General features: G+C 51.9%; 1 protein-coding gene across 2 annotated transcripts; it reads right to left on the bottom strand.

Annotated features, from left to right (window-relative positions):
- Positions 1–525: 525 nt before the first annotated feature.
- PLCB2 (phospholipase C beta 2) lies at positions 526–24,384 on the bottom strand. Of its 2 annotated transcripts, none has more exons than XM_016194398.2 (32): positions 24,164–24,384; positions 19,191–19,268; positions 18,590–18,658; positions 17,953–18,093; positions 17,787–17,866; positions 17,634–17,687; positions 17,453–17,528; positions 13,779–13,879; positions 13,464–13,630; positions 13,231–13,377; positions 12,981–13,138; positions 12,081–12,163; positions 11,776–11,860; positions 10,759–10,924; positions 10,537–10,649; positions 10,323–10,419; positions 9,326–9,410; positions 9,087–9,211; positions 8,252–8,406; positions 7,635–7,799; positions 7,022–7,121; positions 6,180–6,284; positions 5,985–6,079; positions 5,815–5,896; positions 5,696–5,740; positions 4,971–5,175; positions 4,714–4,885; positions 4,561–4,637; positions 4,380–4,475; positions 2,552–2,609; positions 1,299–1,385; positions 526–1,004 (listed from the first exon to the last, which is right to left on the bottom strand). In XM_016194398.2, the coding sequence occupies exons 1-32, from the start codon at positions 24,245–24,247 to the stop codon at positions 813–815; spliced, it is 3,543 nt and encodes a 1,180-aa protein (XP_016049884.1). In that variant the 5' UTR covers positions 24,248–24,384; the 3' UTR covers positions 526–812. The 2 variants fall into 2 exon arrangements, with proteins under 2 accessions (XP_016049884.1, XP_060031082.1); XM_060175099.1 differs by having other exon boundaries at positions 5,696–5,737.
- Positions 24,385–25,235: the final 851 nt, after the last annotated feature.

Genomic DNA, 25,235 nt, shown 5'->3' with positions numbered 1-25,235 from the left:
GGTAAGGGACTGGGACTCACCTGGTAGAGTGCACATGTTATCATGCATAAGGACCTGGGTTCAAATCCCTGGTCCTTGCTTTAAGGGGAAAAGTTTCATGAGCAGTGGAGCAGTGCTGCAGATGACCCTTTTCCTCTTCCTCTACCCCTCCTCTCTCAATTTATCTCTGTTTTGTCCAATAAAAGAGAAAGAAGGTGGTTTACCACCAGGAGGAATGGATTCATCATGCAGTTACCAAACCCTAGTGATAACCTTGGTAGTAATACAAAAAATGAAGAAGAGGAAGGAAGGAAAGAAGGAAGCAAGAGAGAGAAAGAAAGAGAAAGAGATCTGGATGAGGAAGTGCCTGACCATGTGGGATGGGGGAGATGAGGAGGACTGGAGTTTAGTTCTGCTGGCACTACAGGTCAGAGTAGAAGCACTCTCCCACCCAGAGCCTGACCACCCCTTTTCTCAGGTGTGTGTGTGGGGGGTATTACTTCAAAGCTTATACCTTGCCCTGGTTGCCTACAAAGCTCAGCACCATTCTTTTTTCTCCTGGATTTGTAAAGCCTGTTTATTTCTCTCCTTCTTGCCCCACCTCCAGGTATTCATAGGAGAGGGGGAGGATAAGAAGTATAGTCAGCTGGTAGAGGCCATCTAGGCCCAATGGCCCCTCTCCTGGTGGCCCCAACTCCTAGCTCCCCCTCCAGCCTGCTGTGGAGAAAGGGCCCCCAGGTCCTGGGCCTCAGAGTGTTGGGCCCCCTCCTCTGGCTGTGTCCATTAATGTGCTGAACATGCTTGTGGAGTGGAGTGTCCCAGAGGGCCGGGCATCAGAGGCGGCTCTCCTGAGCCTCTGTCTTGGCAGTGAGAAGCTCCTGCTCACAGGACCCTCCCAGGACCCCAATGGGCTCCCAGGGCTTGTCTTCAGCTTCTGAGGGGAAGCAGACCCTCAACGACTCCTTCACCTCAGCTTCCAGGCCTGTCATCTTGGCCTCAAACTCTGCTAGCACCTCCTGCTGGAACTGGGAGGCAGGAATCATAAACAGTCAGCTTAGAAGGAGTCATCTGCACCCTCCCTCCCCTGGACCGTGGGACCCCAGGGGTTTGAAGTGGAAGGTAAAGGGGTGCTGGAGCCCACTGGAGGGCTTCTCAGAAGAGGAGATGTCAGCCAAGGCAAGAGAGCTGCCCCAATGGAAGGGCCTCGAGGACCCTTAGTAATTTGTGACCAGCATTGGTGACACCTCTTGCACCCAAGTGCAGTTCTCCAAAGCAGAGTCTCTAAACTCTGGGGCCAGGCCAGGGTGGCATCCCATCACCTGTTTCTCCATCTCCCTGATCTGCTCTAGGCAGGCAGCCTGCTTCTCCTCCAGCTTCTCCTGCTGTCGCTGCAAGTTCCCTGTCACCTGGTGGGGACAGTAAGGGGGACTCAGGACAGCACAGACAGGTCACTGGACTGGGTGCCAGCTACAAGCCATTAATAAGGTACTGGACAGCAGCTGGGGAGGCTGCTCAACTGGTATAGCATTGAACCTGCATGCCTGCACAGTCAGATTTGATCTTTGTCACCACATGTACCAGAGTGGAGCTCTGGATTCTCTCACTTTATCCTCTCTGTCTCCTGCAAAATTCTTTTCCATAGGTGACAAAAATAAATCTTAAAAAAAAAAAAAGTTTAAAAAAGGCTTTGGACAGCAGTCCAGGAAGTGGTGTAATAGATTAGTTGTTGGATTCTCAAGCATTAGGTCCTGAGTTTGATTCCCCAGCAGCTCATGTACCAAAATAATGGCGAGTTCTCACTCTCTCTCTTCCCTCCTCATTTCTCACTAATAAATGAAATTTTAAAAAAGAAAGGCAGACTTTGGAACTTGTACCCATCTTTCTGGGCTGTGTATGTAAGCACCTAGCACAAGGTCAGGATTTGGGTAGTGGCTCTGTCTCTGCTGTGACTAAACCCAGGGGAGCATATGCTGAAGCAGTGCTCTGATCTCTCTCATCATGAAGTAAATGCATGTATCTTTAAATAGTGATAACAATTAGAACACCCCAGGAAGGCTTTAGTTCCATTTATATTTAAAAATCTTATTTATGATTATACATACCATATATATGTGTGTGTGTGTGTGTGTGTGTGTGTGTGTGTGTGTGTGTGTAGAGAGAGAGAGATATAGAGAGAGAACCAGAGCGTCACTTTGGCACATGTGTTGCTGGGGTTGAACTTAGAACCTTATGCTTGAGAGTCCAGTGCTCTATCCACTGCACCACTTCCCAGCTATCTTTACTCCATTTCTTAGCAGGGCTTTCCTTCCTCTTCGGAGTGCTCATAGCCTAAGGAATCTGGCCTTCTCAACCCCACCTTCCCCTGTTCACACACAAGGGCAGCTGGCCAGAGACAGACCCTTCCAGGTTGGTACCCAACATCAAGGTCAGCACCCCAGGACCATGAGAGGCCCCCTCCCTTGCATTGTCTCCTCCTCCAATCCCTGGCTGCCTGGGCCATACATATCTCTTGAAAGTCTGCGGCCACCTCTTCCCTGCTGGGAGAGGGGAGAGGGACACTGCTGACACACACCTGCTTGATGGCTTGCACCACCTCCTGGATGTGGGAGTTGTTAATCTCTCGCTTCAACCTATTGGGATGATGAGAGTTTCATGATGATGAGTTTCGGGGGGGGGAGAAAGGACCTCTGGGGCAAGTTGGGTGAGATTAAATCTCTACTGGGTGTGGGCAAAATACAAACACACAGATGATTTGCCTCATCCTGGATGGAGCTTGAAGGAATCATGTTAAGTGAGATGAACCAGAAGAAGAAGGATGAATACCGGATAATCTCACTCACAGGTGAGACTTACAACTAACTTAAAGAAAGAAGAAGAGAGGGCTGGGTGGTGGCGCACCTGGTTGAGCACACATGTTACAATGCACAAGGACCCAGGTTCGAGTCCCTGGTCCCACCTGCAGGAGAAAACTTCACAAGCAGTGAAGCGGTGTTACAGGTGTCTCTATGTCTCTCTTCCTCTCTATCCCCCCTCCCCTCTTGATTTCTGGCTGTTTCTATCCAATAAATAAATAAAGATAATAAAAATTAAAAAGTAAAGAAAGAAAAGAGGAATACTAGGTGAAACTTGGACTAGGTTCTATCTGTTTCAGCAAAGTCAAGTATTTTGGGTTGGCTGGGGGAGGGATTTGAGAAAGGGTTTGGGATCCAGTGCATGACAGAAAAGGACTTAAGTTTGGAGCAGGAATGGTGTGAAGTCACCCATCATAGTGAGATAAGAACTTGTACCTGGGAATTGGGTGGTAGTGCAGCGGGTTAAGTGCAGGTGGCGCCAAGTGCAAGGACTGGCATAATGATCCTAGTTCCAGCCCCCGGCTCCTCACCTGCTAGGGAGTTGCTTCACAGGTGGTGAAGCAGGTCAGTAGGTGTCTATCTTTCTCTCCCCCTCTCTACCTTCCCCTCCTCTCTCTATTTCTCTCTGTCCTAACAACAACAACATCAATAACAACAATAACAACTACAACAACAATAAAAATGAGGGCAACAAAAGGTAAAATAAATAAATATTAAAAAATTTAAAAAAAAGAAGTTGTACCCAAGTGACAACTGCCCTGCAAAAAAATTGGGAAAAAATGCATGTAAAGAAGAAATAAAAGGCAGGGAAGTACTTTCTCTGTAGGAATTCTTTTAATTTTTTATTAAAATATTTTATTTACATATTAGATAGAGACAGAGAGAATTGAGAGGGAAAGAGGGGAGAGAGACACTTGCAGCACTACTTCACAGCTTAAGAAGCTTTCCCCCTGCAGGCGGGAGCTGGGGGCTTTAACCTGGGTCCTTGCACATTGTAACATGTGTACTCAATAAGGTGTACTATTCAGCCCAGTCACTATAGGGATTCTTTAGTAAGGTGTAAGAGCCCATATGTGAGAGACCCAGGAAGTAGCAAGCACAGCAGATATGGCCCTGAACTCTCACATGTTAAGTCTCAAGTATGATCTTCAGTATCACATGTGCCAGAGTAATGCTCTGGTTCTTTCTCTCTATTAAATTTTTTTCTTAATGTGGCAACTGCCTTGTAAACCATCATTTCTCTAATAAAATGATTTGGGGAAAAGAAAAAGTATGCCACTAAACAGGGGGGAAATGAGGAGAAAAAGAAACAGAAGCAGCTGAAATAACACACAGTAGGGAGTGAAAATTAGCCAGAAGGAACCCACTGAAGGACCATGGGAGTGTGTGGGGTGGGGAGCAGCTCTGAAGATGTGTGTGGCCCAATGCATACAGGATCAGAGGAGGATAACAGTTGGGTGTCAGGGCTGGGGTGCATCCTGGGAAGTGAGTCCCTTGGCTCAGTATGAAGTTAGTCCTGGGCTCCCCCACCCCACCCTAGTCCCTCACCTCTCCTGGGCCATCTTGTCTGTGGTGACCTTGACCATGGCCTGGATCCTCTCCAGCCGCTTGGTCTCCAGTTTTTTCTTAATCTCCTTGGTGTCACTACAGAGGACAGACACCAGGAGCTGTGTTACCCCCTCCCCCACCAGTCCTGAAGGGAGGGGAGACCAGGGCGAGGATGTCCTACTTGTCCAGTGTCTCCCTGAGGGACTTGAGCTCTGCAGCCTGCTTCTCCCTGGCCAGCTCCAGCACCTTGGCCACGTGCTGCAGGGGGAGAGGGGTCATCACCAGAGGCGCCTGTCTGCAGTGGAGGGCAGTGTGCCCAGCCCGCACCCCGCACCTCGGACACATGCTGCTCCTTGCGCTGCCTCACTCCCTGGCACTGCTCCTCCGCCTGCAGCCGCAGCTCCTGCTCCAGCCGCCTCCTCAGCTCCCGGCGCCGCGCATCCGCCCCGTCGGGGCAGTCACCCGGCGCCGCTGCCGCTGCCGCCTCCTCGCCTGCCGCCGAGGTCCTACAGAGGCCACGAGGGACAAGCCTGAGCCCCGCGCCGCGCCAGGAGCTGGAGGAGGGCGAGCAGCGCACCTCGCGGCTCCTACCGCTTCCTGCGGGAGCCCTTGCCCGGGCCCTGCTGGCGTGTCCCCAGGCCCAGCTCCGCCAGCTGCGCCGCCGCCCTCTGCAGCAACTCCTCCCGCCGCCGCATGCCCCGCCGCTCCAGCTCCCGCAGCTCCTTCTCCTGCCGCCGCTGCAGCTTCTGCGCGCCCTTCAGCTCCTGCAGCTCCTCCAGGCTGGCCGTCTGTGGCTCTGCAGGGCCAGCGTCAGACGACACCCAGGACGCCCCACCCACGCCAAACACCCCACAGGGACAGCCCTACCTCTCCACCAGGGACCTCCTACCGCGCCAGGGACATCCCGCCAGGGACACCCCTACCTCCCCCTCACTCCCAACGTAGGACACTCGCTCACTCCAGGACAAGCTCCACCCTGTACATCCCACCCACCCAGACCTGCACATCGCTCCCCACCACCCCACCCCACCTCAGGACAGCCCCACCCCACCCTGACTTCTAAAGAAGATCACCCCCGACCCCCACCCTGGAATACCACCCTGTGACATACCCCAATCCCAGACACCCCACTCCACCCTCTGACCCCAGGACACTCCCAACCTCCACCCACAAACAGCCCTACCTTTCAACTCTGGGACATCCTCCCACCCCAGGACATTCTATTCTAGACCCTGGGACAAGCCCTCCCCCCCCCCACACACACACACACTGTGCTCCTTGAGCTCTAGGACAGAGCTCCAGGCTCAACCCCTTACCAGCAGCTTTTTTCGGGGCATCCTCCCTGGTGCTGGCCCGTGCTGCTGCAAGAGCCACAGTGTGGGTTAACACTGAGGGTGGCAGGCTGGGCCCCCAGCTCTGCATTCCCAGCACTCACCTGCTGACCCATTGCTGGTGGGTGAGGCAGCCTCCCAGAGAGGCTCAGCAGCTGTCCCTCCCAGCAGAAAGGGCTTTTGGGCCTGGAAAATGAGCAGGACTGGGTCCCTGAGTGCAGGCTTGGCCCACCCACCTTTCTGGGAGAGGCCTGGAGCTGGGCAGGTGGCCCACCTCCTGTGGCACTCCCATGGCTTCCTTCAGCTTCACAGATTTCTTGTCATGTGCATTGAAGAACTTGATGGGGTTGGCGAGGGCCACGGTGAGATCTGTGTGCACAGGGCACAACGTGGAGGCTGACCTGGCAGCTAGTGTTCCCATCTGGCCTGGTTCTCCAGGGGTGGGGAGTGGGTAGCTCTGGGCGCCTACCTGCCCAGGTGTCTGGGACATAGTCTTTCATCTCCAGGAAGACGAAAAGTGCGGGCATGGTGAGTGGCATGTTGCTCTCGCTGTGCAGACACAGGTGATGATATCCTGGGGGTCAGCAGGCAGCCGTGAGCTGGGCAGGGACAGGCCAGAACCCTCTTCCTTCTTGGCTGTGTGACCGTAGGCAGCTTACTTCCCCTCTCTGAATCCTCTCTCATTTATGAAATGAGGGGTAGTAGTAGTGTCTGCCTCCTGTGGCTATTATTCAGACTAACTGAAGATGTATTCCAAGTGCTCAATGCATTAGAGGTGTCCATAAAATACATAGAGGCAAAACCTAAATGGACTGGCATCTGTTATAGCAGATTGAGGGGCTCAAATGGGTGGTGGGGAGAGAAAAGAAGAAGAGGGGATAGAGGAGCTCTAAGGGGAGTTTGGGGGATCTAAGTCCCTGTGGTGGAAGAGGAAGATGGTTCAGTGGGAGGTGAGCTGCACCGACATCCATCTTGGGGAAATGTACCCTCCTGACAACTACCCTATAAATGAGATCAACATTCCCTCAACAAAGTGGTACTGAAATTGGAAAAAAGGAGGAGGAGAGGAGAAAAAAAAAAGAGGAGAAAGGAGGAGGAGGAGGAGGAAGAGGAAGGAAGAAGTGTCCTATAAGTTTCAACTACTTGTAGTTCTAGAAGATTCCAGACTCTTGTTAGTCTCCTAGAAGGGCGCTGTTCTTACCCTCCCCCGTTGCTTCTTAGGCTGATGACTTGGATGTCAGGGAAGGACTTGGGCCATCCCTGCTCTCTCAACAGGCTACTGAGGCCACAGAGAAGACCCCCTCCTCATACCAGAATTCAGGGCATTGATGGGGATGATGCGGTGCCCAAGAAACTTGTTCCCTTCTTCCATCACTGCCACCCGGAGGGAGGCCAGTTCAGGCATGAGGATCTGGAGAGAGTGGAGGGCAGGACAAGGTGGGGGTAAGGGAACAGGGGGGCTAAGCTGCCCCCTTCCCTAGCTCTAGAAGTCTGGGGAGGTCCTAGTGAGAGCCTAGCAGGGTGATCAGACTTGAGGAGGACAGAGGGCAAACTCAGGGCAATGACTATCCCCAGGACTCACTATGGCTGGTAAGGCTGAGCTGGACATGTAGCCAGGGGGATATGGGTCCTTGGCAGTTTTGTCAAGCAGTATCTAGTGGGGACAAAAGTCTCCCAGGATCTACTCTATCCTGAACCTCAAGCTGAGATATGACAGCTCAGTGGCTGATCCTAGCAGGAACATATGTGCCTGCATAAGATCAAACCTGCCTCCAAGTGCATGTCTAGAAACTTGGCTTTGAACTTGGAGACTTGGGAGGGAACAGGGCAGGGAAAGAACCAGGAAGGGCCCTTTCCTCTTTTACTTCTTAAAAAAAAAAAAATAGTGGAAAGACCTATGGACAGTCTTGAGCTCCTACCCCACCTTCTCAAAGACAAAGGGCTCCTCCTTCCACACGGGGTTGATGGAGTTGGTGCTGGGGGACAGCTTGGTGCGATAGCGCCTCTTGGGGTCCCCAGGAAGGCCAAAGAGCTCCACTTCCACGTAGGTGCGCACACTGCGGTCTGACAGGAACTGGCCCGAGATCACCTGTAGGTAGAGGCCATGGGGGAAGGGACCCATCAGTTATCAGCCTCCTCCAGCAAGCTGAGCTCATGCCCGGTCCGGTGCTCCATGGAGAGTCCCACTTTGAGACTGTGTGGGTCAAGGGTTACTGCAGAGCTAAGCTGGCGGGCAGGGTGTTCCCAGCAAGCAGGGAGGAAGTGTGCATCCTCCCCCAGGGCCTGGGGCTCCTGCTACCCCCTTCTGCCCACTCTGCTCCCCTCTCCAGGCCAGCCTCAGCCCTTCCTCTTGGTTTCCATGGGGACTGAGAAGCAGCTCAGAGTTGAGGAGGTGGCAGTTTCCAAGGCAACTTGCTTAGGCAAGCAAGAGCTGGCTGGGACCTCAGCGCCTGGCTCTGGGGAGAGGGTGCCAGTGGAGGAGGGGTCTGTGTGGGTTCTGGGCGCACCCCCCCACCCTGGACGTGCCCACCCGGCTCTTGCCGTGATGGACAGCGTGGTAGCCACCACAACATCGATGCGATCCACAGAAAAGGGGTTGAACTGCTTGTCCGGGCGGCGCATGAACTCGTGCTTGAGGAGGTAGCCGCTCTGGCCGTTGAACTCAAACAGGGCCATGTTCTGCTGCATGGGCAGGTCTGGGGGAGCAGGGGTGCTCCTGAGCACATGCCTCAGCCTGCTTCCCTGCTCCACAGTGAGGCTGGGTGGCCCAGCCTGTTCCCATAGGCATCTCATCTGACAGGAAGGATGGCAACCTGGGATCAGCTTATGCAAAGCATTGGCCAGACCATAGGCAAGTGGCCTGGAAGGTGGTATAGTGAATAAAGCATTGGATTCTCAAGGATGAGGCCCTGAGCTTAAGCCCTGGCATTGAGTGTGCCAAAGTGTAACTCTGGTTCTTTTTCTCTTGCCTACTCTCTCTTCCAAATAAATGAATGAATAAATAAAGGCTGCACACATGTATTACCATGCACAAGGATACAGATTCAAGCTCCCCAAATGCATTGGGGAAACTTCAGGAGCAGTGAAACAGTGTTGCAGGTGTCTCTCTCTGCCCCTCTTTGTCTCTCCCTCCCTCTCAATTTTTCTCTGTCTTATCAACAAAAATAAATAAGTTTTTACAACAAAGAAAAGAAAAACAATCATAGAAGATGTGACACATGTGGACCCGGAGAAACTGGGGCCCCTAACACACTTCACAACGCAAACAAGTCCAGGGAACCTCACTCTGATTCAAAGACACCCCTCCTATATTGGACAGAGGCAGGGAAGGCTGGGGCAAGGGTAAGGAGAGGGGGAGGTGGGGGTGGGCACATACCCATGGTCTGGAAGTTGAGGGCCACCATTTGACAGCCAGCATTCCAGAACATCTGGGGCATGTAGTTGGAGGAGTCCATGCGGGTGCCCTTGGGATAGATGCGGCTCATCTGCCGCTTGTTGTAACTGCCCTCCAAGTGAAGGAGCCCAGAGGCCACACTGTGGGGGGAACCCAAAAGCCCTGCCTCCCCTCCATACCCCACCCAGAGCTCCTGATGCTGCTGCAGGACTCAAGGATACTCCACAAACTGCACGGAGGCCTTGGAGAGCAGGTCGTAGGCCTTGAGCTCTGTGAAGGAGGAGATGACGTAACTCCGGTTCTTCTCTGGGGAGACAGAAGATAGGGGGACCATCAAGCTGGGACCCACAGGAACACCTCTCTCCTGAGTCTCCATGGAGGTCTGAGGTAGTAGGGCCAGACCCAGAGCAGGGTGCAGGCAGGAGTGTATGGAGAACAGTGTACCAGCCAACTGGTAAGACTAGGGGTGGGGGTTGGTTGCACAGGGGTGGGTACTTCATAATCCTGGGAAGTGAGGGTCCCTAGAGGGCACAAAGGAGTGCATAGTACACTAGGATGAGTAGGGAGAGCTGACGACTGAAGCCTGAAAGGTTGGAGCATGATTGATGGGTCTAGGACTCTAAAGCTTGAGGTCCCCAGTTTGAACCCTGGCATTGCATGTGCCAGAGTGATGCTCTGGTTTTTTCTCAAATAAATAAATGTAATTGCCACCAAGTCTATTGCTAGGGTTCAGTGCAAGCACTGTAAATCCACCACTCCCAGTGGCCTCTTCTTTCTTTCATTTGTTCATTCTTTCCCTTCTCTCTCTCTCTCTCTTTCTCTCTCTCTCACTCGTATTTGATAGGACTGAGAGAATTTGAGTGGGGAAGGGGAGATACAGAGGGAGAGAGAAAGACACCTGCAGACCTGCTTTACCACTTGTGAAGTGTGTGGTCCCCGCCACAGGTCTACTCTCAAAAAGTGACCTGTCATACATGACACATTCCAGAACATTCTGCCTGGTGCCAAGTGCCATGCTCAACACAGAAGCTGGGAGCCAAGGCCACTTAAGCAGCCCTCTGCCTGACTCCTCTGCTGGCTATTTATATATGTGGCCTGAGGCCAAGGGTGGGGGGAACACCCCCACTTATTGACCCCCCCCAGACACCCTGGTGCCAGTGGCCTTCTGGATGAGGACTGGGTTCCCTCCCACCACCCTGTGGGCCCTCACTGCCTTACGCGCCGAGAACTCGAAGGAGATGAATTTAGTGGGCTGGATGTAGTTAACCAAGCTGGACATCTCCTCGTAGGCTGTCACCTCCAGGCCTGCTGTGCCCTAGGGAGGAGCCAGAGGATGGAGGGTGGAGAATGAACAGAACAGAGGTCTGGACCATCCCCCACACCCTCTAACCATCTGGCCTGGGACATGAGGTGGGGGAGCAGACCTACTCACCTCATCTGACTGTAGCTTCTTTATTTCCTCCTCATCCAGGCTCCCTGACTCCTCCTCCTCGTCCTCTTCCACCATCTCCTCTTCCAGTTCAGCCCCTTCCTCACCAGCCCACACTGCCATGCACAGCTCTGTCAGTCCCAGAGGCAAGCAGGGACATCTCCTCTCCCATTCTCAAAGCTTCTGCCTACACACCCCCTCTGCCTGCCATGGAGGCTGACTCACCTGTATCCTCGCCCACTGGGCCTTCTCCAGGTGGGCAGTTGCCCTCAGGCTGTCCGCCCTCCTCCTTGCTGGGGGCTGCAGAACCAGAGAACTGGTTCTTCTTGTTTTTGATGAGGATCTTGCCTCGGAGGTCCTCAGGGCTGGGCAAGGGGGTACCCGGCTTTAGCTGCAGAGAGTAACAGGGTTAGTGCTACTGTCTTCTGTTAGCACTAAATTGCCACTGACTCAACCTTTCACTTCCTTAGCAAGGCTCTCTCTCCTGGAGCACCGTTCATGCCACAACACATCTCCAACTGGGACTAAGCCATTAACTCCTGCAAGTGCTCACTCAGACACCACTTCCTCCAGGAAGCCCTTCCTGAACCCCAAGCCAAGGACAGAACTCCTCAGCTACTCCCACAGTGGCCACTGGGTGGTGATGGCCAGGCTGGGAGTAGGGGTGCCAGAAGGGCAGGGACCAGCATGTCCACAAAGTCCAGCATAGTGCCTGAGGCATGGATAGAATGCCAGCCCTTGTGGTCCGGGAGGTGGCGCAGTGGATGAAGCATTGGACTCTCAACCATGAGGTCCTGAGTTCAGTCCCTGGCACATGTACCAGAGTGATGTCTGGTTCTTTCTCTCTCTCCTCCTATCTTTCTCATGAATAAATAAATACATTCTTAAAAAAAAAAGAATGCCAGTCCTTCAAGCTCCCAGCCCCACCACTTCCCCTGTCTTCTGAGGACACCTTTATTTATTTATTTATTTATTTAAGAAAGGATTAATTAACAAAACCATAAGGTAGGAGGGGTACAACTCCACACAATTCCCACCGCCCAATCTCCATATCCCACCCCCTCCCCCGATAGCTTTCCCATTCTCTATCCCTCTGGGAGTATGGACCCAGGGTCATTGTGGGTTGCAGAAGGTAGAAGGTCTGGCTTCTGTAATTGCTTCCCCGCTGAACATGGGCGTTGACTGGTCAGTCCATACTCCCATTCTGCTGAGGACACCTTTCTCATGAGCCCTGCCCCTCACCGGGAACTTCTCCAGGGGTTCTGTGAGCAGCATGTCACCAAACAATGTCCGGCAGTACTCAGCCATCTTGGCCTGCTGACGGGGGCTGCAGGGAGCAGAGGGGGGTGGGGTTCATCAACGCCACCACAAACACCCTGCCTATCTCTTCATTTTGCCCTTGAAGACCCAGACTGGGGGCCCAGGAAGTTGGAGAGCCTCAGGTTTTCAGGAGGTTGTGCTGAGAGCTGGGTGACTGGAGATAGGCTCTGGGGAGATTTGGGGAGGGGGGCAAGCTGAAGGGTCTGCCTGAGGGCCTGGATACGCACGAGTCCACATGGTTTTCAAAGGACAGGATGACTGGGTAAGGTGAGGTCTTAAAAGCACTTTCTGCAATAGCTTCGATGGCTTCCTGGAGACAGTGGAGAAAGAGGGCTCAGTGCTCCAGTTCTCTCCTTTCCCGATGCCTTCCCCCCCTAGTCCCAACACACACAGAGAACTGGATAACCAGAAGGTGTTGCAATGGGTAGAACTTTGGTCTTCAATTCATGAAGTTCTGAGTTCTAGCCCCTGCCACAGTGATGCCCTGGTTCTTGTTCTCTCTCTCTCTCACTCACTCTCTCTCACCCTCTGTCTCTCTTGTGTTAAAAAAATAAACGTGTCTTAGGGAAAAAGGGGGGAGGGCTGGTAGGTGGCTCACCCATTAGAACACACACATTACCATGCAAGAAGATCACGGTTCGAATATGTCTCTCCTTTTGTTTCTCCCTCCCTCTGTCTTTCATGCTCTAAAAATGGGGAGTGGGAAGGAGAGGATAGTGTAATGGTCATGCAAAAAATATTTCATGCCTGATGCTCTGAGATCCCAGGTTCTGATTAAAGATAAATAAATAAATAAATAAAGGACTGCCAAGCAGCACAGGAATAAAGTATTGGACTCTGGAACAGGAGGTCTTGAGTTTGAACCCTGACATCACAAGTGCCAAACTGATGCTCTGGTTCTCTGTCTCTCTGGTGTAAGTAAATGTGTGTGTGTGTGTGTGTGTACATATAAAGAAAGCTGGAAGGCTCCTTCCAATCCTCCCATCTCCTCTGAGTTCCCCTAGCCCCCATGTGGTCTGATGCCCCCCATCATTACTTTCTCTTTATACCCCGCACATACACACATGCCCCTGCATTCCAGGACTCCCTCCTGACCAGCCGCTGCCCACCTCCAGGACCAGCTGTACCTTGAAATAGATGTCCGTGGTCATGGTGAAGCCATGGGTGATGATGGGCTCCTCATCTGGCAGCTTCCCCTTCCAGCAGTCCAACTCCACACAGCGGCAGCCAGCCAGCAACACCTGGCGGTACATCTCGGCAGAGGATAGGCCAGAGAACTGGCCAGCTGGGCCAAGGGGAGGGCAAGGCCGTCACTAGGCAGCCCACCACCTCTTCCTCCCATCCCCAGGGTGCATCCAGGGAGCAGGGTGGACTCACCTGTCAAGTAGGTGTTATGCGAGGAGTTGATGAAGTAGTGGTTGAGGGGCTGCGTCATGTCATGGTGGAGCAGCAGCTTTTCCTGGGTCAGCACACTGTTCTCGGGGCCACAGAGGAACCACACCATGCCCTCAGGGGACAGCTGGCCTATGGGGACAACAGGTGGAAACATCAGGGCTGTGGCCAGTGAGCCAGGCATGGGGGGCTGAGCACAAGGGCTTCTTCAGCCTCACCCCTCTGCACGTTGATGCCGCTGGGCTCATACTTGTGGATGAGGCCCTGCACCTGGTCAGGCCGCGCAGGTGGGAACAGCAAGGAGTTGAGCCCCGGATCACGCTGCTTCTTGTTGATGAATTCAGCCAGGTGCTCTTTGGTCATATAGGGCTTGGCCTTGGCATGGCTGCAGGCCAGGGAGAAGAGAGGGAAACTGGTCTAGATGCCCTAGGCCAGGCTTAGATGTCCCACCCCTGTCAACTTTTCCAGTGTTGCTGCCTAAATGCCAGTCACTAGCATGCCCCCCAACCCACCATCCAACCCAAGAAACTCACTAAGAAGTGAAGATCTCGTCGATTTCTGGCCGAGGGCAGAGACTCATGAGGAAACTTTTATAGACTGACTCTGGGAAATCCTCAGGATTGATGGCATCATTCTGGGGGAAGAGGCCACTGAAGTTCAGTGCTCACACATCTGGCCCAGCCCAGGGCATAGGCACTTAGTTAGAGGGGAACCTCAGGACAGGACCAGGAGGCTCCAGGACCCCTGGACTTTCACTCTTCAGGGCCCTGATTGATGATCTGAGAGCAGGCTCAGCTGGCTGCTCTGGCCCTGAACTTGGACCATATCTAGTTGCTATGTCACAGCAAGGTTGGGCCTAAGATTGACTGGGGTGGGGGTGGGGGACACAGGGAAAGGGAATGAATAGAAGGGCTGCAGCTTGCCAGAGCAGTGAGTGATCTGTTTTGTTTGTTTGTTTTCACTGAAGGACAGACTTTTAAAAAGAAGCAATTTGCATGCTGATAAAGTACCTAATGACACAGTCCCCAAATGCATAAACAAGAACAGAGAATTGAAAGGTGATGGAGATGATTCAGCAGTAATCATTGAAGACACTAAACAGCACAAAGAACTTTAACAACAACAACCACTAAAATGAGCTTTGTGACCCAGGAGGTGACCCAGTGAATAAAATGTTGAACTCTCAACTCTAAAGTCCTGAGATCCATCCTCAGCATCACATGTGCCAGAATGATGCTCTGGTTCTCCCTCTGCCTCATGAAGTAAATAAAATAAATATTTTTAAGTTAAAAAAAAGAAACAGGGTAGAACCAAGTATTTGTAGATTAGATCGCCAATCAAGAGCAACTCAGCAGTTAAAAGATTACCTATTATGAGTTGGATGATGGATTTGAATAGACATTTCTTCCAAGCAGATATGCAAATGGACACAAAGCACATGCAAAGATGCTCAGCCTCATTAGCCATTAGGAAAACAAAAATCATATCCACAATGAGCTATCAATTCACTTGTACAAGATGACAGAAGTGCAAACAGAAGATAGCAACAAGTGTTGGGGAACTGGTGAGGAGATTGGAACCTTCAGACAGTGTCAGTGGGGACATAAAGTGGTGTTGTGAGTCAAGACAGTGTGCTAGTGCTTAGAATGCTCATAACAAAGTGACTGGATGACAAACAGCTTCACTCCAAGATCTGTACCCAAGAGAACTGAAGACATGTCCAGACAAAGTTGTACACACAAATGTTCTTAGCAGTATTGTTCCAAATAACCCCCAAAATGGACAGAATAGAAATATCTACCAATGCTGAAGAATATTATTCAGTCACAAAGAGGAAGGACATACTGATACAAGCTACGTCATGGATGAAGCTTAAAAACATTATGCCAGGGAGTTCAGCGGTAGTGCAGCGGCTTAAGCACACGTGGCACAAAGTGCAAGGATTGACGTAAAGATTCTGGTTCGAGCCCCCGGCTCCCCACCTTCAGGGGAGTTGCTTCACAAGTGGTGAAGCAGGTGTACAGGTGACTATCTTTCTCTCCCCCTCTCTGTCTTCCCCTCCTCTCTCCATTTCTCTCTGTCCTACCCAACAACAACGACATCATTACAACAACAATTATGCCAAAGGGAGTCAGGCGGTAGTGCAGCGGGTTAAGCGTAGGTGGCACAAAGGACTGGAACAAGGATCCCCACCTGCAGGGGAGTCACTTCACAATTGGTGAAGCAGGTCTACAGTGTCTTTCTCTCCCCATCTGTTTTCCCCCTCCTCTCTCTATTTCTCTCTGTCCTATACAACAACAATGACATCAACAACAACAACAATAATAACTACAACAATAAAACAACAATGGCAACAAAAGGGAATAAATATTTTAAAAAGAGAGAACATTATGCCAGCAGCCAGAAGATGGTACAGTGGATACCCTGGCATCTAGTGTCAGCAGGGTAGAGAGCCTTCCCTCCAACCCCACACTCTCACCCTCCATGAGTGATTACACAAAGAGGTCATTAGATTGGGAGAACTAAGATCTTGGGGGGAGAGTTTCCCCTGGGATACATAAGGACAGCTTATCAATGGGCTATTAGTTTGATCTATTTATTAATGAGAGAGAATCACAGACTCACTCTGGTACAGAGAGTGCCAGGAGTCTGTGCTGCTTCACTGCCTCCGGGGTCACTGTTTTATTCATTTAGAATATTTTAGCAACCCAAGAGATAGTTCAGTGAATAAGTGTTGGACTCTCAAGCATGAGGTCCCAAGTTTGATTGATTTCTGGCATTGCAAGTGCCACAGTGATGCTTTGATGTTCTCTCTCTCTCTCTCTTTCTCTCTCTCTCTCTCTCCCTCCCTTCCTCCCTCCCTCTTTCATAAGTCTTTCAAAGAAAACACACACACAAAATAATATTACAGATTTTTGCTGGGAGAAGAGTCTCCATAGAATGCAGTGGTGCTCTATGCAAAGGAGCCGACTGGGCTCCCCTGGACAGGTACAACCCCGGCCCAGGGCTACCTCTTCAGGGAACTCCTTTTAAAAATGATACCCAGATAAGGTAGCTCATGGGATGACCTGCATGGAATGTGATAACTTCTATTTCACTAAAAAAAAGGAATAAGCATACATTGGTCTAGGAAATAGTGTAATGGTTATGCAAAATAAGTAATGGATAGGATAGGATAGGATAGGATAGGATAGGATAGGATAGGATAGGATAGGATAGGATAGGATAGGATAGGATAGGATAGGATAGGACTGGATTCATGCCTAAGGTTCCATGGTCCCAGCCTCAATCCCTAAGCACCACTGTAAACCAGAGCTATGCAGTACTCGGGTAGGAAAAATAAAGGAAAGGAAAGGAGAAAAAGAAAGGAAGGAAGGAAGGAAGAAGACAGTTTTCCCCAAGTCCTTCCGTTATCAACTCCCTAAGCCCCACCTGTCATGGCTGTAACACCCTCCCCCCCCCCCCCCCGCATCTTATAAGAGTGTTTCATAACAGGAGAGAGGGAAAAAAAATCAGAGCATCACACTGACATAGGCAATGCCAGGGAATGAATGGTTAGAAACCCAATGCCGGGAGTCGGGCTGTAGCGCGGCGGGTTAAGCGCAGGTGGCGCAAAGCACAAGGACCGGCATAAGGATCCGGGTTCGAACCCCGGCTCCCCACCTGCAGGGAGTCGCTTCACAGGCGGTGAAGCAGGTCTGCAGGTGTCTATCTTTCTCTCCTCCTCTCTGTCTTCCCCTCCTCTCTCCATTTCTCTCTGTCCTATCCAACAACGACGACAACAACAATAATAACTACAACAATAAAACAACAAGGGCAACAAAAGGGAATAAATAAATAAATAAATAATAAAAAATTAAAAAAAAAAAAAAAAAAAGAAACCCAATGCCTTATACACTTGCACCACCTCTCAGACCCTTCCAGCTGATCTGCTCTTGCTCTTTTAGGCAAAAAGCATTTACTCTCAAGTTCATCCCAATGGAAGGCACGTCTACCCCTGCCACTTGACCTGAGTGAGGCCCACCCACCACTGCCTTTCCTGATGGTCAAGCAAACTCAGGTGACCTCTCTCCAGCTCTGTGTGCCTCCTCTTAGGAGCCACTGGCTTTGTGGGAAGTCAGTCTGGTGCAACATACCCCACCAGGCCTGGCCAAGGGGCCCTCCAGTCAGAGCCTATTCAGGAGTTTAAGAAGAAGGACCCACTCACCTTGCCTTTGGGGAGATGGCAGGCACTGAGAGCAGCCTCCACCCGTTTGCGGTCAGCAGGAAACATCTGGAAAATGCTGCAGGAGCAAAGAGAGGCAGCAGAAAGAGTCAGGCCTAGCCATGGAAGGCCTGGAAGGGGTGGGGGCAGGTGCAAGTATTCAGAGGGAGTTGGGAAGACTCACTTCTTCACAGGGATCTTCCCTTCTGGGTTGAGCTGCATTTTGAGCTTCACAAGTCTGTGAGTTGGGTGTGAGTGGGGGGCAAAGCATGCTGTCAAGGTCTCAGGCCTGACCAGCTCAGCCCAACTCACCCCCTCCTCCAGATCTGGTACTTACATCTTGTCCAGGAAGGTGCTACGGGGGGCATTGGCTGTCATCGGGTGCTTGGCCAGAGCCAGCACGTCTTCAGCCCAGTCCTGCAGGACCCCACACAGCACAGCAGTCCAGTCCCTGGCATGGAGGCACCTCCCACCTCCCTAAGCCCAGACCAGGACCCAGTCACCTTGCCCACGTTCTCCTTGTAGGAGACGAAGTTGTGGAAGGTGAGGTCCACCATGTCAGGGCCGGACACCACAGTGAGGGCCTTCAGCAGGAAGGTGTTGTCAGGAAAGTCCATGTTGAAGACATCACGCAACTTCTGGCTCTGCAGCAGGTGGTGATGACACAGTGAAGGGGAAGGTAACAGCTTCACAAGCAGTGGAACAGTGCCTCCCCTTCTCTCTTTTCCTCTCTCCCTATCTCTCTCTGTCTCTTGCTTGCCATCAAAATCACAATGGCTACCAGGAGCCATTTTGTTTTTGAAGATGGAGTCTGAGCAGCCAGTCCTGGAATTCTGCTTCATGGCAACCCTTTTCCCCAGTTCCCTGCCAGCATTTGGCAAATGGAGACACACCATTGAGGGTATGAGTGTGCTTCAGTGGTAGCTTCCAGACATCCTGGAGTGTTGGAGGTCTAAACTGGCCTCTGATCATCCTCACTAGTGATGCCCTGGGCCTAATACTCTTGCTCCCATTCCTGGACTCCAGGCCAAGCCTGCTGCTCAGCCCAGGAAGTCCTCCCAACACTGGACATCAGCCTTCCCCTCCTGCTGGGACACAGTGTTCCTACCACCACACCAGGGGCCACACAGACCCACCTACCTTGGGCGTCTTGGCAAACTTGCCAAAGCGAGTGTCCCGAATACTGGTGATATCCAGAAATTCCATCTCCTTGGAGGGGGGGCAGTGGGAGACAGAGGGGGTACAGAGGAAATGTCAGGTGGGGAAGGAGGGGTTGACACCCTTTCACACCCAAGTCAATAGCCTCTCTAGATGTCAAGTCTGTTGGAAGTCCCTAAACCCTGGCCTCATTCCCCAACCTTCAGGTTCCCCTACCCACGGGGACATTGCCTTCTCTCTAGTTCCCAGGGAGTCTCAGGCCGAGGCCTCCCCAGACTCCCCCTTCAGGTTGGGGTCAGGCCCTTCTCTGACCTATGAGAAGCCTCAAGTATCACTGAGCCACAGACAAAGAATCAGAGAGTCAGTCTTCTGTAATTTCTCTCCCCACCCCATCTCATGCTGAAACTGGAGCCTCTGGGATGGAGACAGCTCTGGTCAGTGTCTTCATGCCACTTCCCAAGGCAACAGTAGGAGGAGTACTCCAGGACTTCCCCTGCCAAGCATGTCTCTAGCCCCACCCTCCCGAGTACAGAAAGTACTCGGACTCACTGGCACAATTTTCAGGGAAGATGGTCTGCCTCACCTTGCTCTGGTATGTCCAGTACAGGTAGTATCCCTTGGGGTCCACACGCAAGATCACTGGGGAGGCAACTGCAGTCTCCTGCAGAGAGGGGGGTGGGTCTCTCTAAAACCAGACTTCCAGCTCACTGTTTCCTCAGGGGGCAGTTATCTGGAGAATCTGCAGGCAGTTCCCTTTTTAAGCAGGGACCAGGGCTAGAGGAAGAATTTGTCAGCCAGGGCATATGCCTTACCATGTTTCTTCCCAAGCTAGAACCCCGGCACCATATGGGTGTGCAATAGCACTAGAGGAAGCTCTGGTGCTGTGGAATTTCTCTCCTTGTCTATCTGAATAAAAAAGCAGCAAGATTCAGATCTGTCCCATGGGTGAGAAGAACGGAAGGAGCAGTGCTAGAGACGTTTTCCCTCTAAATTGCAAATGGGGTGTTGGAGCCTACTTTCAAGGACTCAGTGGAAGGAACAAAATGTCTCTTTTCAAGTCTCCCTGCTGCCCCAGGAGAGCTCAGCACAGTGAGCCTAGGACTCAGACACCCATGCCTGCTTTCAAGAGTCCCCACATGCCCAGCCCTCCCTGCACAGACCACCTCCACATCTAAGCTTCCCACATGCCCAGCCCTCCCTGCACAGACCACCTCCACACATCCAGTCCTCAGACTCCCAATGCACCCACCATCCCCTATTGTACTGTGAAGGATTCCACCACCTCACCACTTCTGAGAAATCCTCCCCTGGGCTGGGTGGTAGTGCATATGGTAGAGCACACACATGATCATGTGGAAGGACCCAGGTTCAAGCCCCCAGTCTCTAAGGGGGGAATATTCACAAGTGTTGGAGCAGTGCTGCAGTTGTCTCTTACTCTCTTTCCCTCTCCCTCTATGTCTCTTTGACTCTTACCCTCTTTTGAATAAAAGGGGGGAATGGTCACTAAGAGTGGCGTGAAGAAAAGGGGGAAAATAGTTACTAGAAGTGGGGGAGTCATTGTGCAAACACTGAGCCTCAGTGATAACCTTGGTGGCAGAAAAGAAAAAAGACAAAGAGAGAGAAGAAGAAAGATGCTTCTTGACAAGCTGTAGCAATGGGATAGAGCTTATTTCCAGCCTGGAACTCCAATCTGAAAATCCAAAGGGTCCCTGGGTTCCTAGGAAGAGAATCTGTACTAGACCATGAGCTAATGTACCAACCTTGAGCTTCTGTACCAACCTTGAACTCTGTACTAATCTTGAGCTTCTTCTTTTTTTTTTAATTATTATTATTTATTTTCCCTTTTGTTGCCCTTGTTTTTTATTGTTTTTGTAGTTATTGTTGTTGTTTTTGTTGATGTCATTGTCAGATAGGACAGAGAGAAATGGAGACACCTGCAGACCTGCATCACTGCCTGTGAAGCGATCCCACTGCAGGTGGGGAGCCGGGGGCTTGAACCGGGATCCTTACACCAGTCCTTGTGCTTTGTGCCACCTGCGCTTAACCCACTTGCTACGCCTGACCTCTGATCTTGAGCTTCTATGCCAACCCTGATTTCTACACTGACCCTAATTCTGTTATGACCCTGATGTCTGTACTGATCAGACTGTGAGATAATATACTGACCTGACTTTGGTGCCTGTGCTTGCTGAAAGAGCCATTTGGGTTAGAATATGAGGAAAAAGGGAGTTGGGCAGTAGCGCAGTGGTTAAGTGCATGTGGCGCAAAGCACAAGGACTGGTGGAAGGATCCCAGCTCAAGTCCCCAGCTCCCCACCTGCAGGGGATTCGCTTCACAAGCGGTGAAGCAGGTCTGCTGGTGTCTATCTTTCTCTCCCCCTCTCTGTCTTCCTCTCCTCTCTCCATTTCTCTCTGTCCTATCCAACAACCATGATATCAATAATAACTACAACAATAAAACAACAATGGCAACAAAAGGAATAAATAAATAAATAAAATATTAAAAATATGAGGAAAAAGAGAACATTTTGTGAGGAGAAAATGTCTGAGAAGGCTGTGCTTTGACGCCCACCCCCACCCCAGCTCTTCTCATATGAGTAGAGGTGTCTGACTCCCCGCCATACACCTCATGAGGGCACAGCTGCTCTAGATAGGCCTGGGGACCAGCAGACAGGGGTTTAAATCCTGCCAGGGAATCTGAGTATAGGGGCAGGCTGACTGTGAGAGGCAGTAAGCAGTGAAGTATTTGATCACCCTGAATCACTAGAGTGTGGAAGACAGAGACACAGAAGCCGAAGGTTGTAGCCCAGGAGGTGGCACAGTTGATAAGGCATTAGACTCTCAAGCATGAGGTCCTCAGTTTGATTCCCAGCATCAAATGTGCCAGAATGATGCTCTGGTTCTATCTATCTATCTATCTATCTATCTATCTATCTATCTATCTATCTCTATATCTCCTCTCTTTCTCATTGGTAAATACATATTTAAAACAACAAAACAAACACGTCAGAGGTTCAGGAAGCTGGAGGCAGTAAGTGGCTTCTCGGTGGCTGATGAAGCCATTATCAGCATCTCCTCCCCTGAATCCAGACAGCAGGTGCCACCCTGCCCTGCCCCACACCCACTGAAGATTCCCAACGCAAAAAAGATCCTCCTGAGAAATAAGTCTCAACTTTCTGCCAGACGAAAAGTACAGAAGCTGTCTCCTGCTTAGTTAAGAACTCTGGGTCTCCTGAAGCACCAGTAGAGCAAACATGTTACTATGCACAAGAACCTGGGTTCAAGACACTGGTTCCCACTTGTAGGGGGAATGCTTCATGATAGGTGGAGCACAGATATAGGTGTCTCTCCTCTCTCTCTCTCTCTCCCTCATCCTATAGCAAAGAGAGAGAGAGAGAGAAAGACCACTGGAAAAAGTGGAACTGTACAGGCACCAAGCTCCAGCAATAACCCTGGTTACATAAACAAAAAACCCAACTTTGCTCTCTCTCTCTTCCGTTCCTGCCTCCCCCCAGGAGCAGGACAGGGATGCTTAGCACAGAAAGCCTTCTCAGAGGGGTTGAATGCTCCAGAGCGAGGATATGTCACTGAAGATCAAGCTTGAAGTGTTGAATGCAAACATTTCTGAAAGAAGATGGATTTGTGCTGAAGTGTTCTCACAGGACTGCTTATTCCTCCAGAACACCTGGAATGTCCTGTGACTGACTGAGTTTCCTCCCATGGAAAAAAGAATTGTTCCTCCCACTAGACACATCTCCTGGGACCACAGAAGCCCAGGAGATGGCAGAAAAGATAAGGTACTGGTCTCAAGCATGAGGTTGTAAATTCAATCCCTGGCATTGCCTGTGCCAGAGTGATGTTCTGGTGTCCTCTTTCATTCTCACTGTTATTAATTAGTCTTTAAAAAAAGTGGGGGTGGGCTTAGGAGATAGCACAGTGTTCATGCAAAGAGGCTTTCATGCCTGAGGCACCAAAGGTCCCAGGTTCAATCCTTAGCTGAGCAGTGCTCTGGTTAAAAATAATGGATGAGGGAGTCGGGTAGTAGCACAGTGGGTTAAGTGCAGGTGGCGCAAAGCGAAAGGACTGGCATAAGGATCCCAGTTCGAACCCCTGGCTGGGGAGTCCCCCTGCAGGGGAGTTGCTTCACAGGTGGTGAAGCAGGTCTGCAATTGTCTATCTTTCTCTCCCCCTCTCTGTCTTCCCCTCCTCTCTTCATTTCTCTCTGTCCTATCCAACAACAATGACATCAATAACAATAACTACAACAATAAAACAGTAAGGGCAACAAAAGGGAATAAATAAATAAATATTAAAAAATAATAATGGATGAATGAATGAATGAACAAAGGAATGAATGAAGTGGTTATGGAGACAAGGTTGGAAGTCAGTTCCTTCCCCTGTCATCTGCCAACTGTCCCAGAGCTAAGCCCCAGTTCACAGTGACCCTGGCAGGGGAAGGGAGATTTGGAGATGTCCTGCTCATGAAACCCAGGGTCCAAGGACCCCACACTGCCCGGTCTTGAGGAGGAGAGGGAAGCAGTTTGGTCCACAGGGGCTGGCTTCCAGAGAAAACTGCCTAGCATGTCCCAGTGGCAATGTGACCTACCCCACCCCCACCCCCACCTCCACCCACACACTCCAGTCAGTTTCCGTACACTTCCCAAGGAACTGAGACAGACCACTTCAGTTTTCACTCTAAACCACTTCTCTGGGCTCTGGGCTCTTCAGGCTATGCCTGCCCCACAACATGGCCCCTCCCATAGTCATGGCAACCAGCCCACTCCACCAGGCCCTCACTCAGGCCCGGAGCCCCCAAGGCCCTCTCCCAGACCAGAGTTGCTCCCAAGGGCCCTCTCCCCACACCCACCCTCAGCCTCAGATTTTTTTCTGGGGGACAAGGACTGTGGCTCTCACACCCGACAACCCAACAGCTTCCCCTCCCTGAGGGAGGGCCCTACATCCTCTGCTCTTCCGCTTCAGGAGCCCTAGCCTGCATGAGGGCTCCTCAACATGTCCAGAAGCTGAGAGCACCCTAGCCTGGCAAGGAGCACACACCTCGGAGACAGGTACAGGGGACCAAGGGACCTCTCTGTGCCCTATAGACATGCTGGACACAGGTGACCAGACTGGAATCAAACGCAAGCCCTCCACCACCAGCCTGGCAGCCAGACCCCCCACACACACACTCTCACTGGGCCCTAGGGCCTGGGGCCTTTTGTGGCTACTCCTGACTACTCCCTCCTGTCTCAGGGAGGAGGCTCCCCTGAGATAGGGCCAGGCTAGCTGAGGGGAGCATGCCACTGGGACAGGAATATAACATCCATGCTATCAGCAAGGATCTGGGACTTTCCTTTCTGGGGTGAGGGGGTGGTGGAGGGATAGAGGTTGGTGAGGTGCAGAGGTGGCTTTCCATCCCAACTCCTGTTACCAGGAGCAGTAAACCCAGCTCTCTTTCCTGAGTCAGAGGGCAGACAGCTCCAGCCCCCCAGCCTGAGAGAGAACTTCCTGTGACCACCCAGGCAGCTGCTCCCACCCCCAACCCCAGCACCCGACTCACATCCTCCCATTTGATGAAGCGCTCCCCTTGACTCAGATAAGCCTTCACCTTGGGGGGCTGCAGGACAGGGCTGAGCAGAGCCATGGTGCCTGGGGCAGGAGGGCACACTGGAAGAGGCCAGGTGGGTAAGGGCAACAGGGTAAAGGGGAGAGGGAATGGGGGTGATGGGGGGGAGCCTCCGGCTTCACATGGCACCTGTCATGGAAGGCTGAGGGTTCTTATAGGCTTCAGGGCAGTGGCCAGGCCCGGCCCCCTCCTTCCGCACCTCCAGGCAGGGGTGGGTGGGGAGAGCAACTATGACCACTGTCCAGAGAGGCCCTGGAAATCCCCGCCTACAACCTCGTGAGGCCTGAATGACGTCTGCCTGCTCATTTGGAGCCCAGCCCTCTGATTTTTCCAAGCCAACTCTTGAGTCCTGCAGAGACCTCTCAGCTTCAGGAGTCAACCCTAGTCAGATGCAGAGGGGAACATTACAGAGGTCGGCTCAAGATCCCCCTGTCCAGTTGGGGTATGAGGAGAGGGTGCACCATGGTAGTGGGGCACTGGTGAGGAGGTGGCAGTGAACGTGGGGCAGGGTGCAGCTGGGGCGCAACGTTTTGAATAAGCAAAGTCTGCTAGGCACCCAGCTCCTTTTTCTCAGTGCCTGTGCCCCATGAAAATGAGGAGCAACTGAGGTCACCTCAACCTTACCCACCAAGCCGTGCTCACCCTGCCCTTACCCTCTGCACCCAGACCAGGTTCAGCTCCCCTCCCCCACCCCACCAGCCCATTGCTAAGCAGCCATTGCTCCAAATCTAGGTTTGGGGCCTCTGAAGCTCTACTCCCAGAGTCCTCCTCTGCCCTGAGTCCAAGGCCCAAGCAGGGGGCCACAGCTCTGGGTGTCCACTGGGAGGGGGCAAGGCCTCCACTGTGCCTGGAGCTCAGGAGCTCCTCTTCAGCTGGCTTCCGCTTGCCTAACCAGACCCCTCTTATCACCTTTCTTAATCCTGCTAGGAGGGGGCAGGGGTGGGGCCCTGACTTCCTTCCCTCTCTGGAGCCTGGCAACTGGAGGCCTCAGAGAACTGCCTCTGCT

Source organism: Erinaceus europaeus, chromosome 16 (genome assembly GCF_950295315.1).
Source record: "Erinaceus europaeus chromosome 16, mEriEur2.1, whole genome shotgun sequence".
Taxonomy (NCBI): Eukaryota; Metazoa; Chordata; class Mammalia; order Eulipotyphla; family Erinaceidae; genus Erinaceus; species Erinaceus europaeus.
Note: the sequence above shows the minus strand (reverse complement) of the source record. Positions and strands in the feature narration are given on the sequence as shown.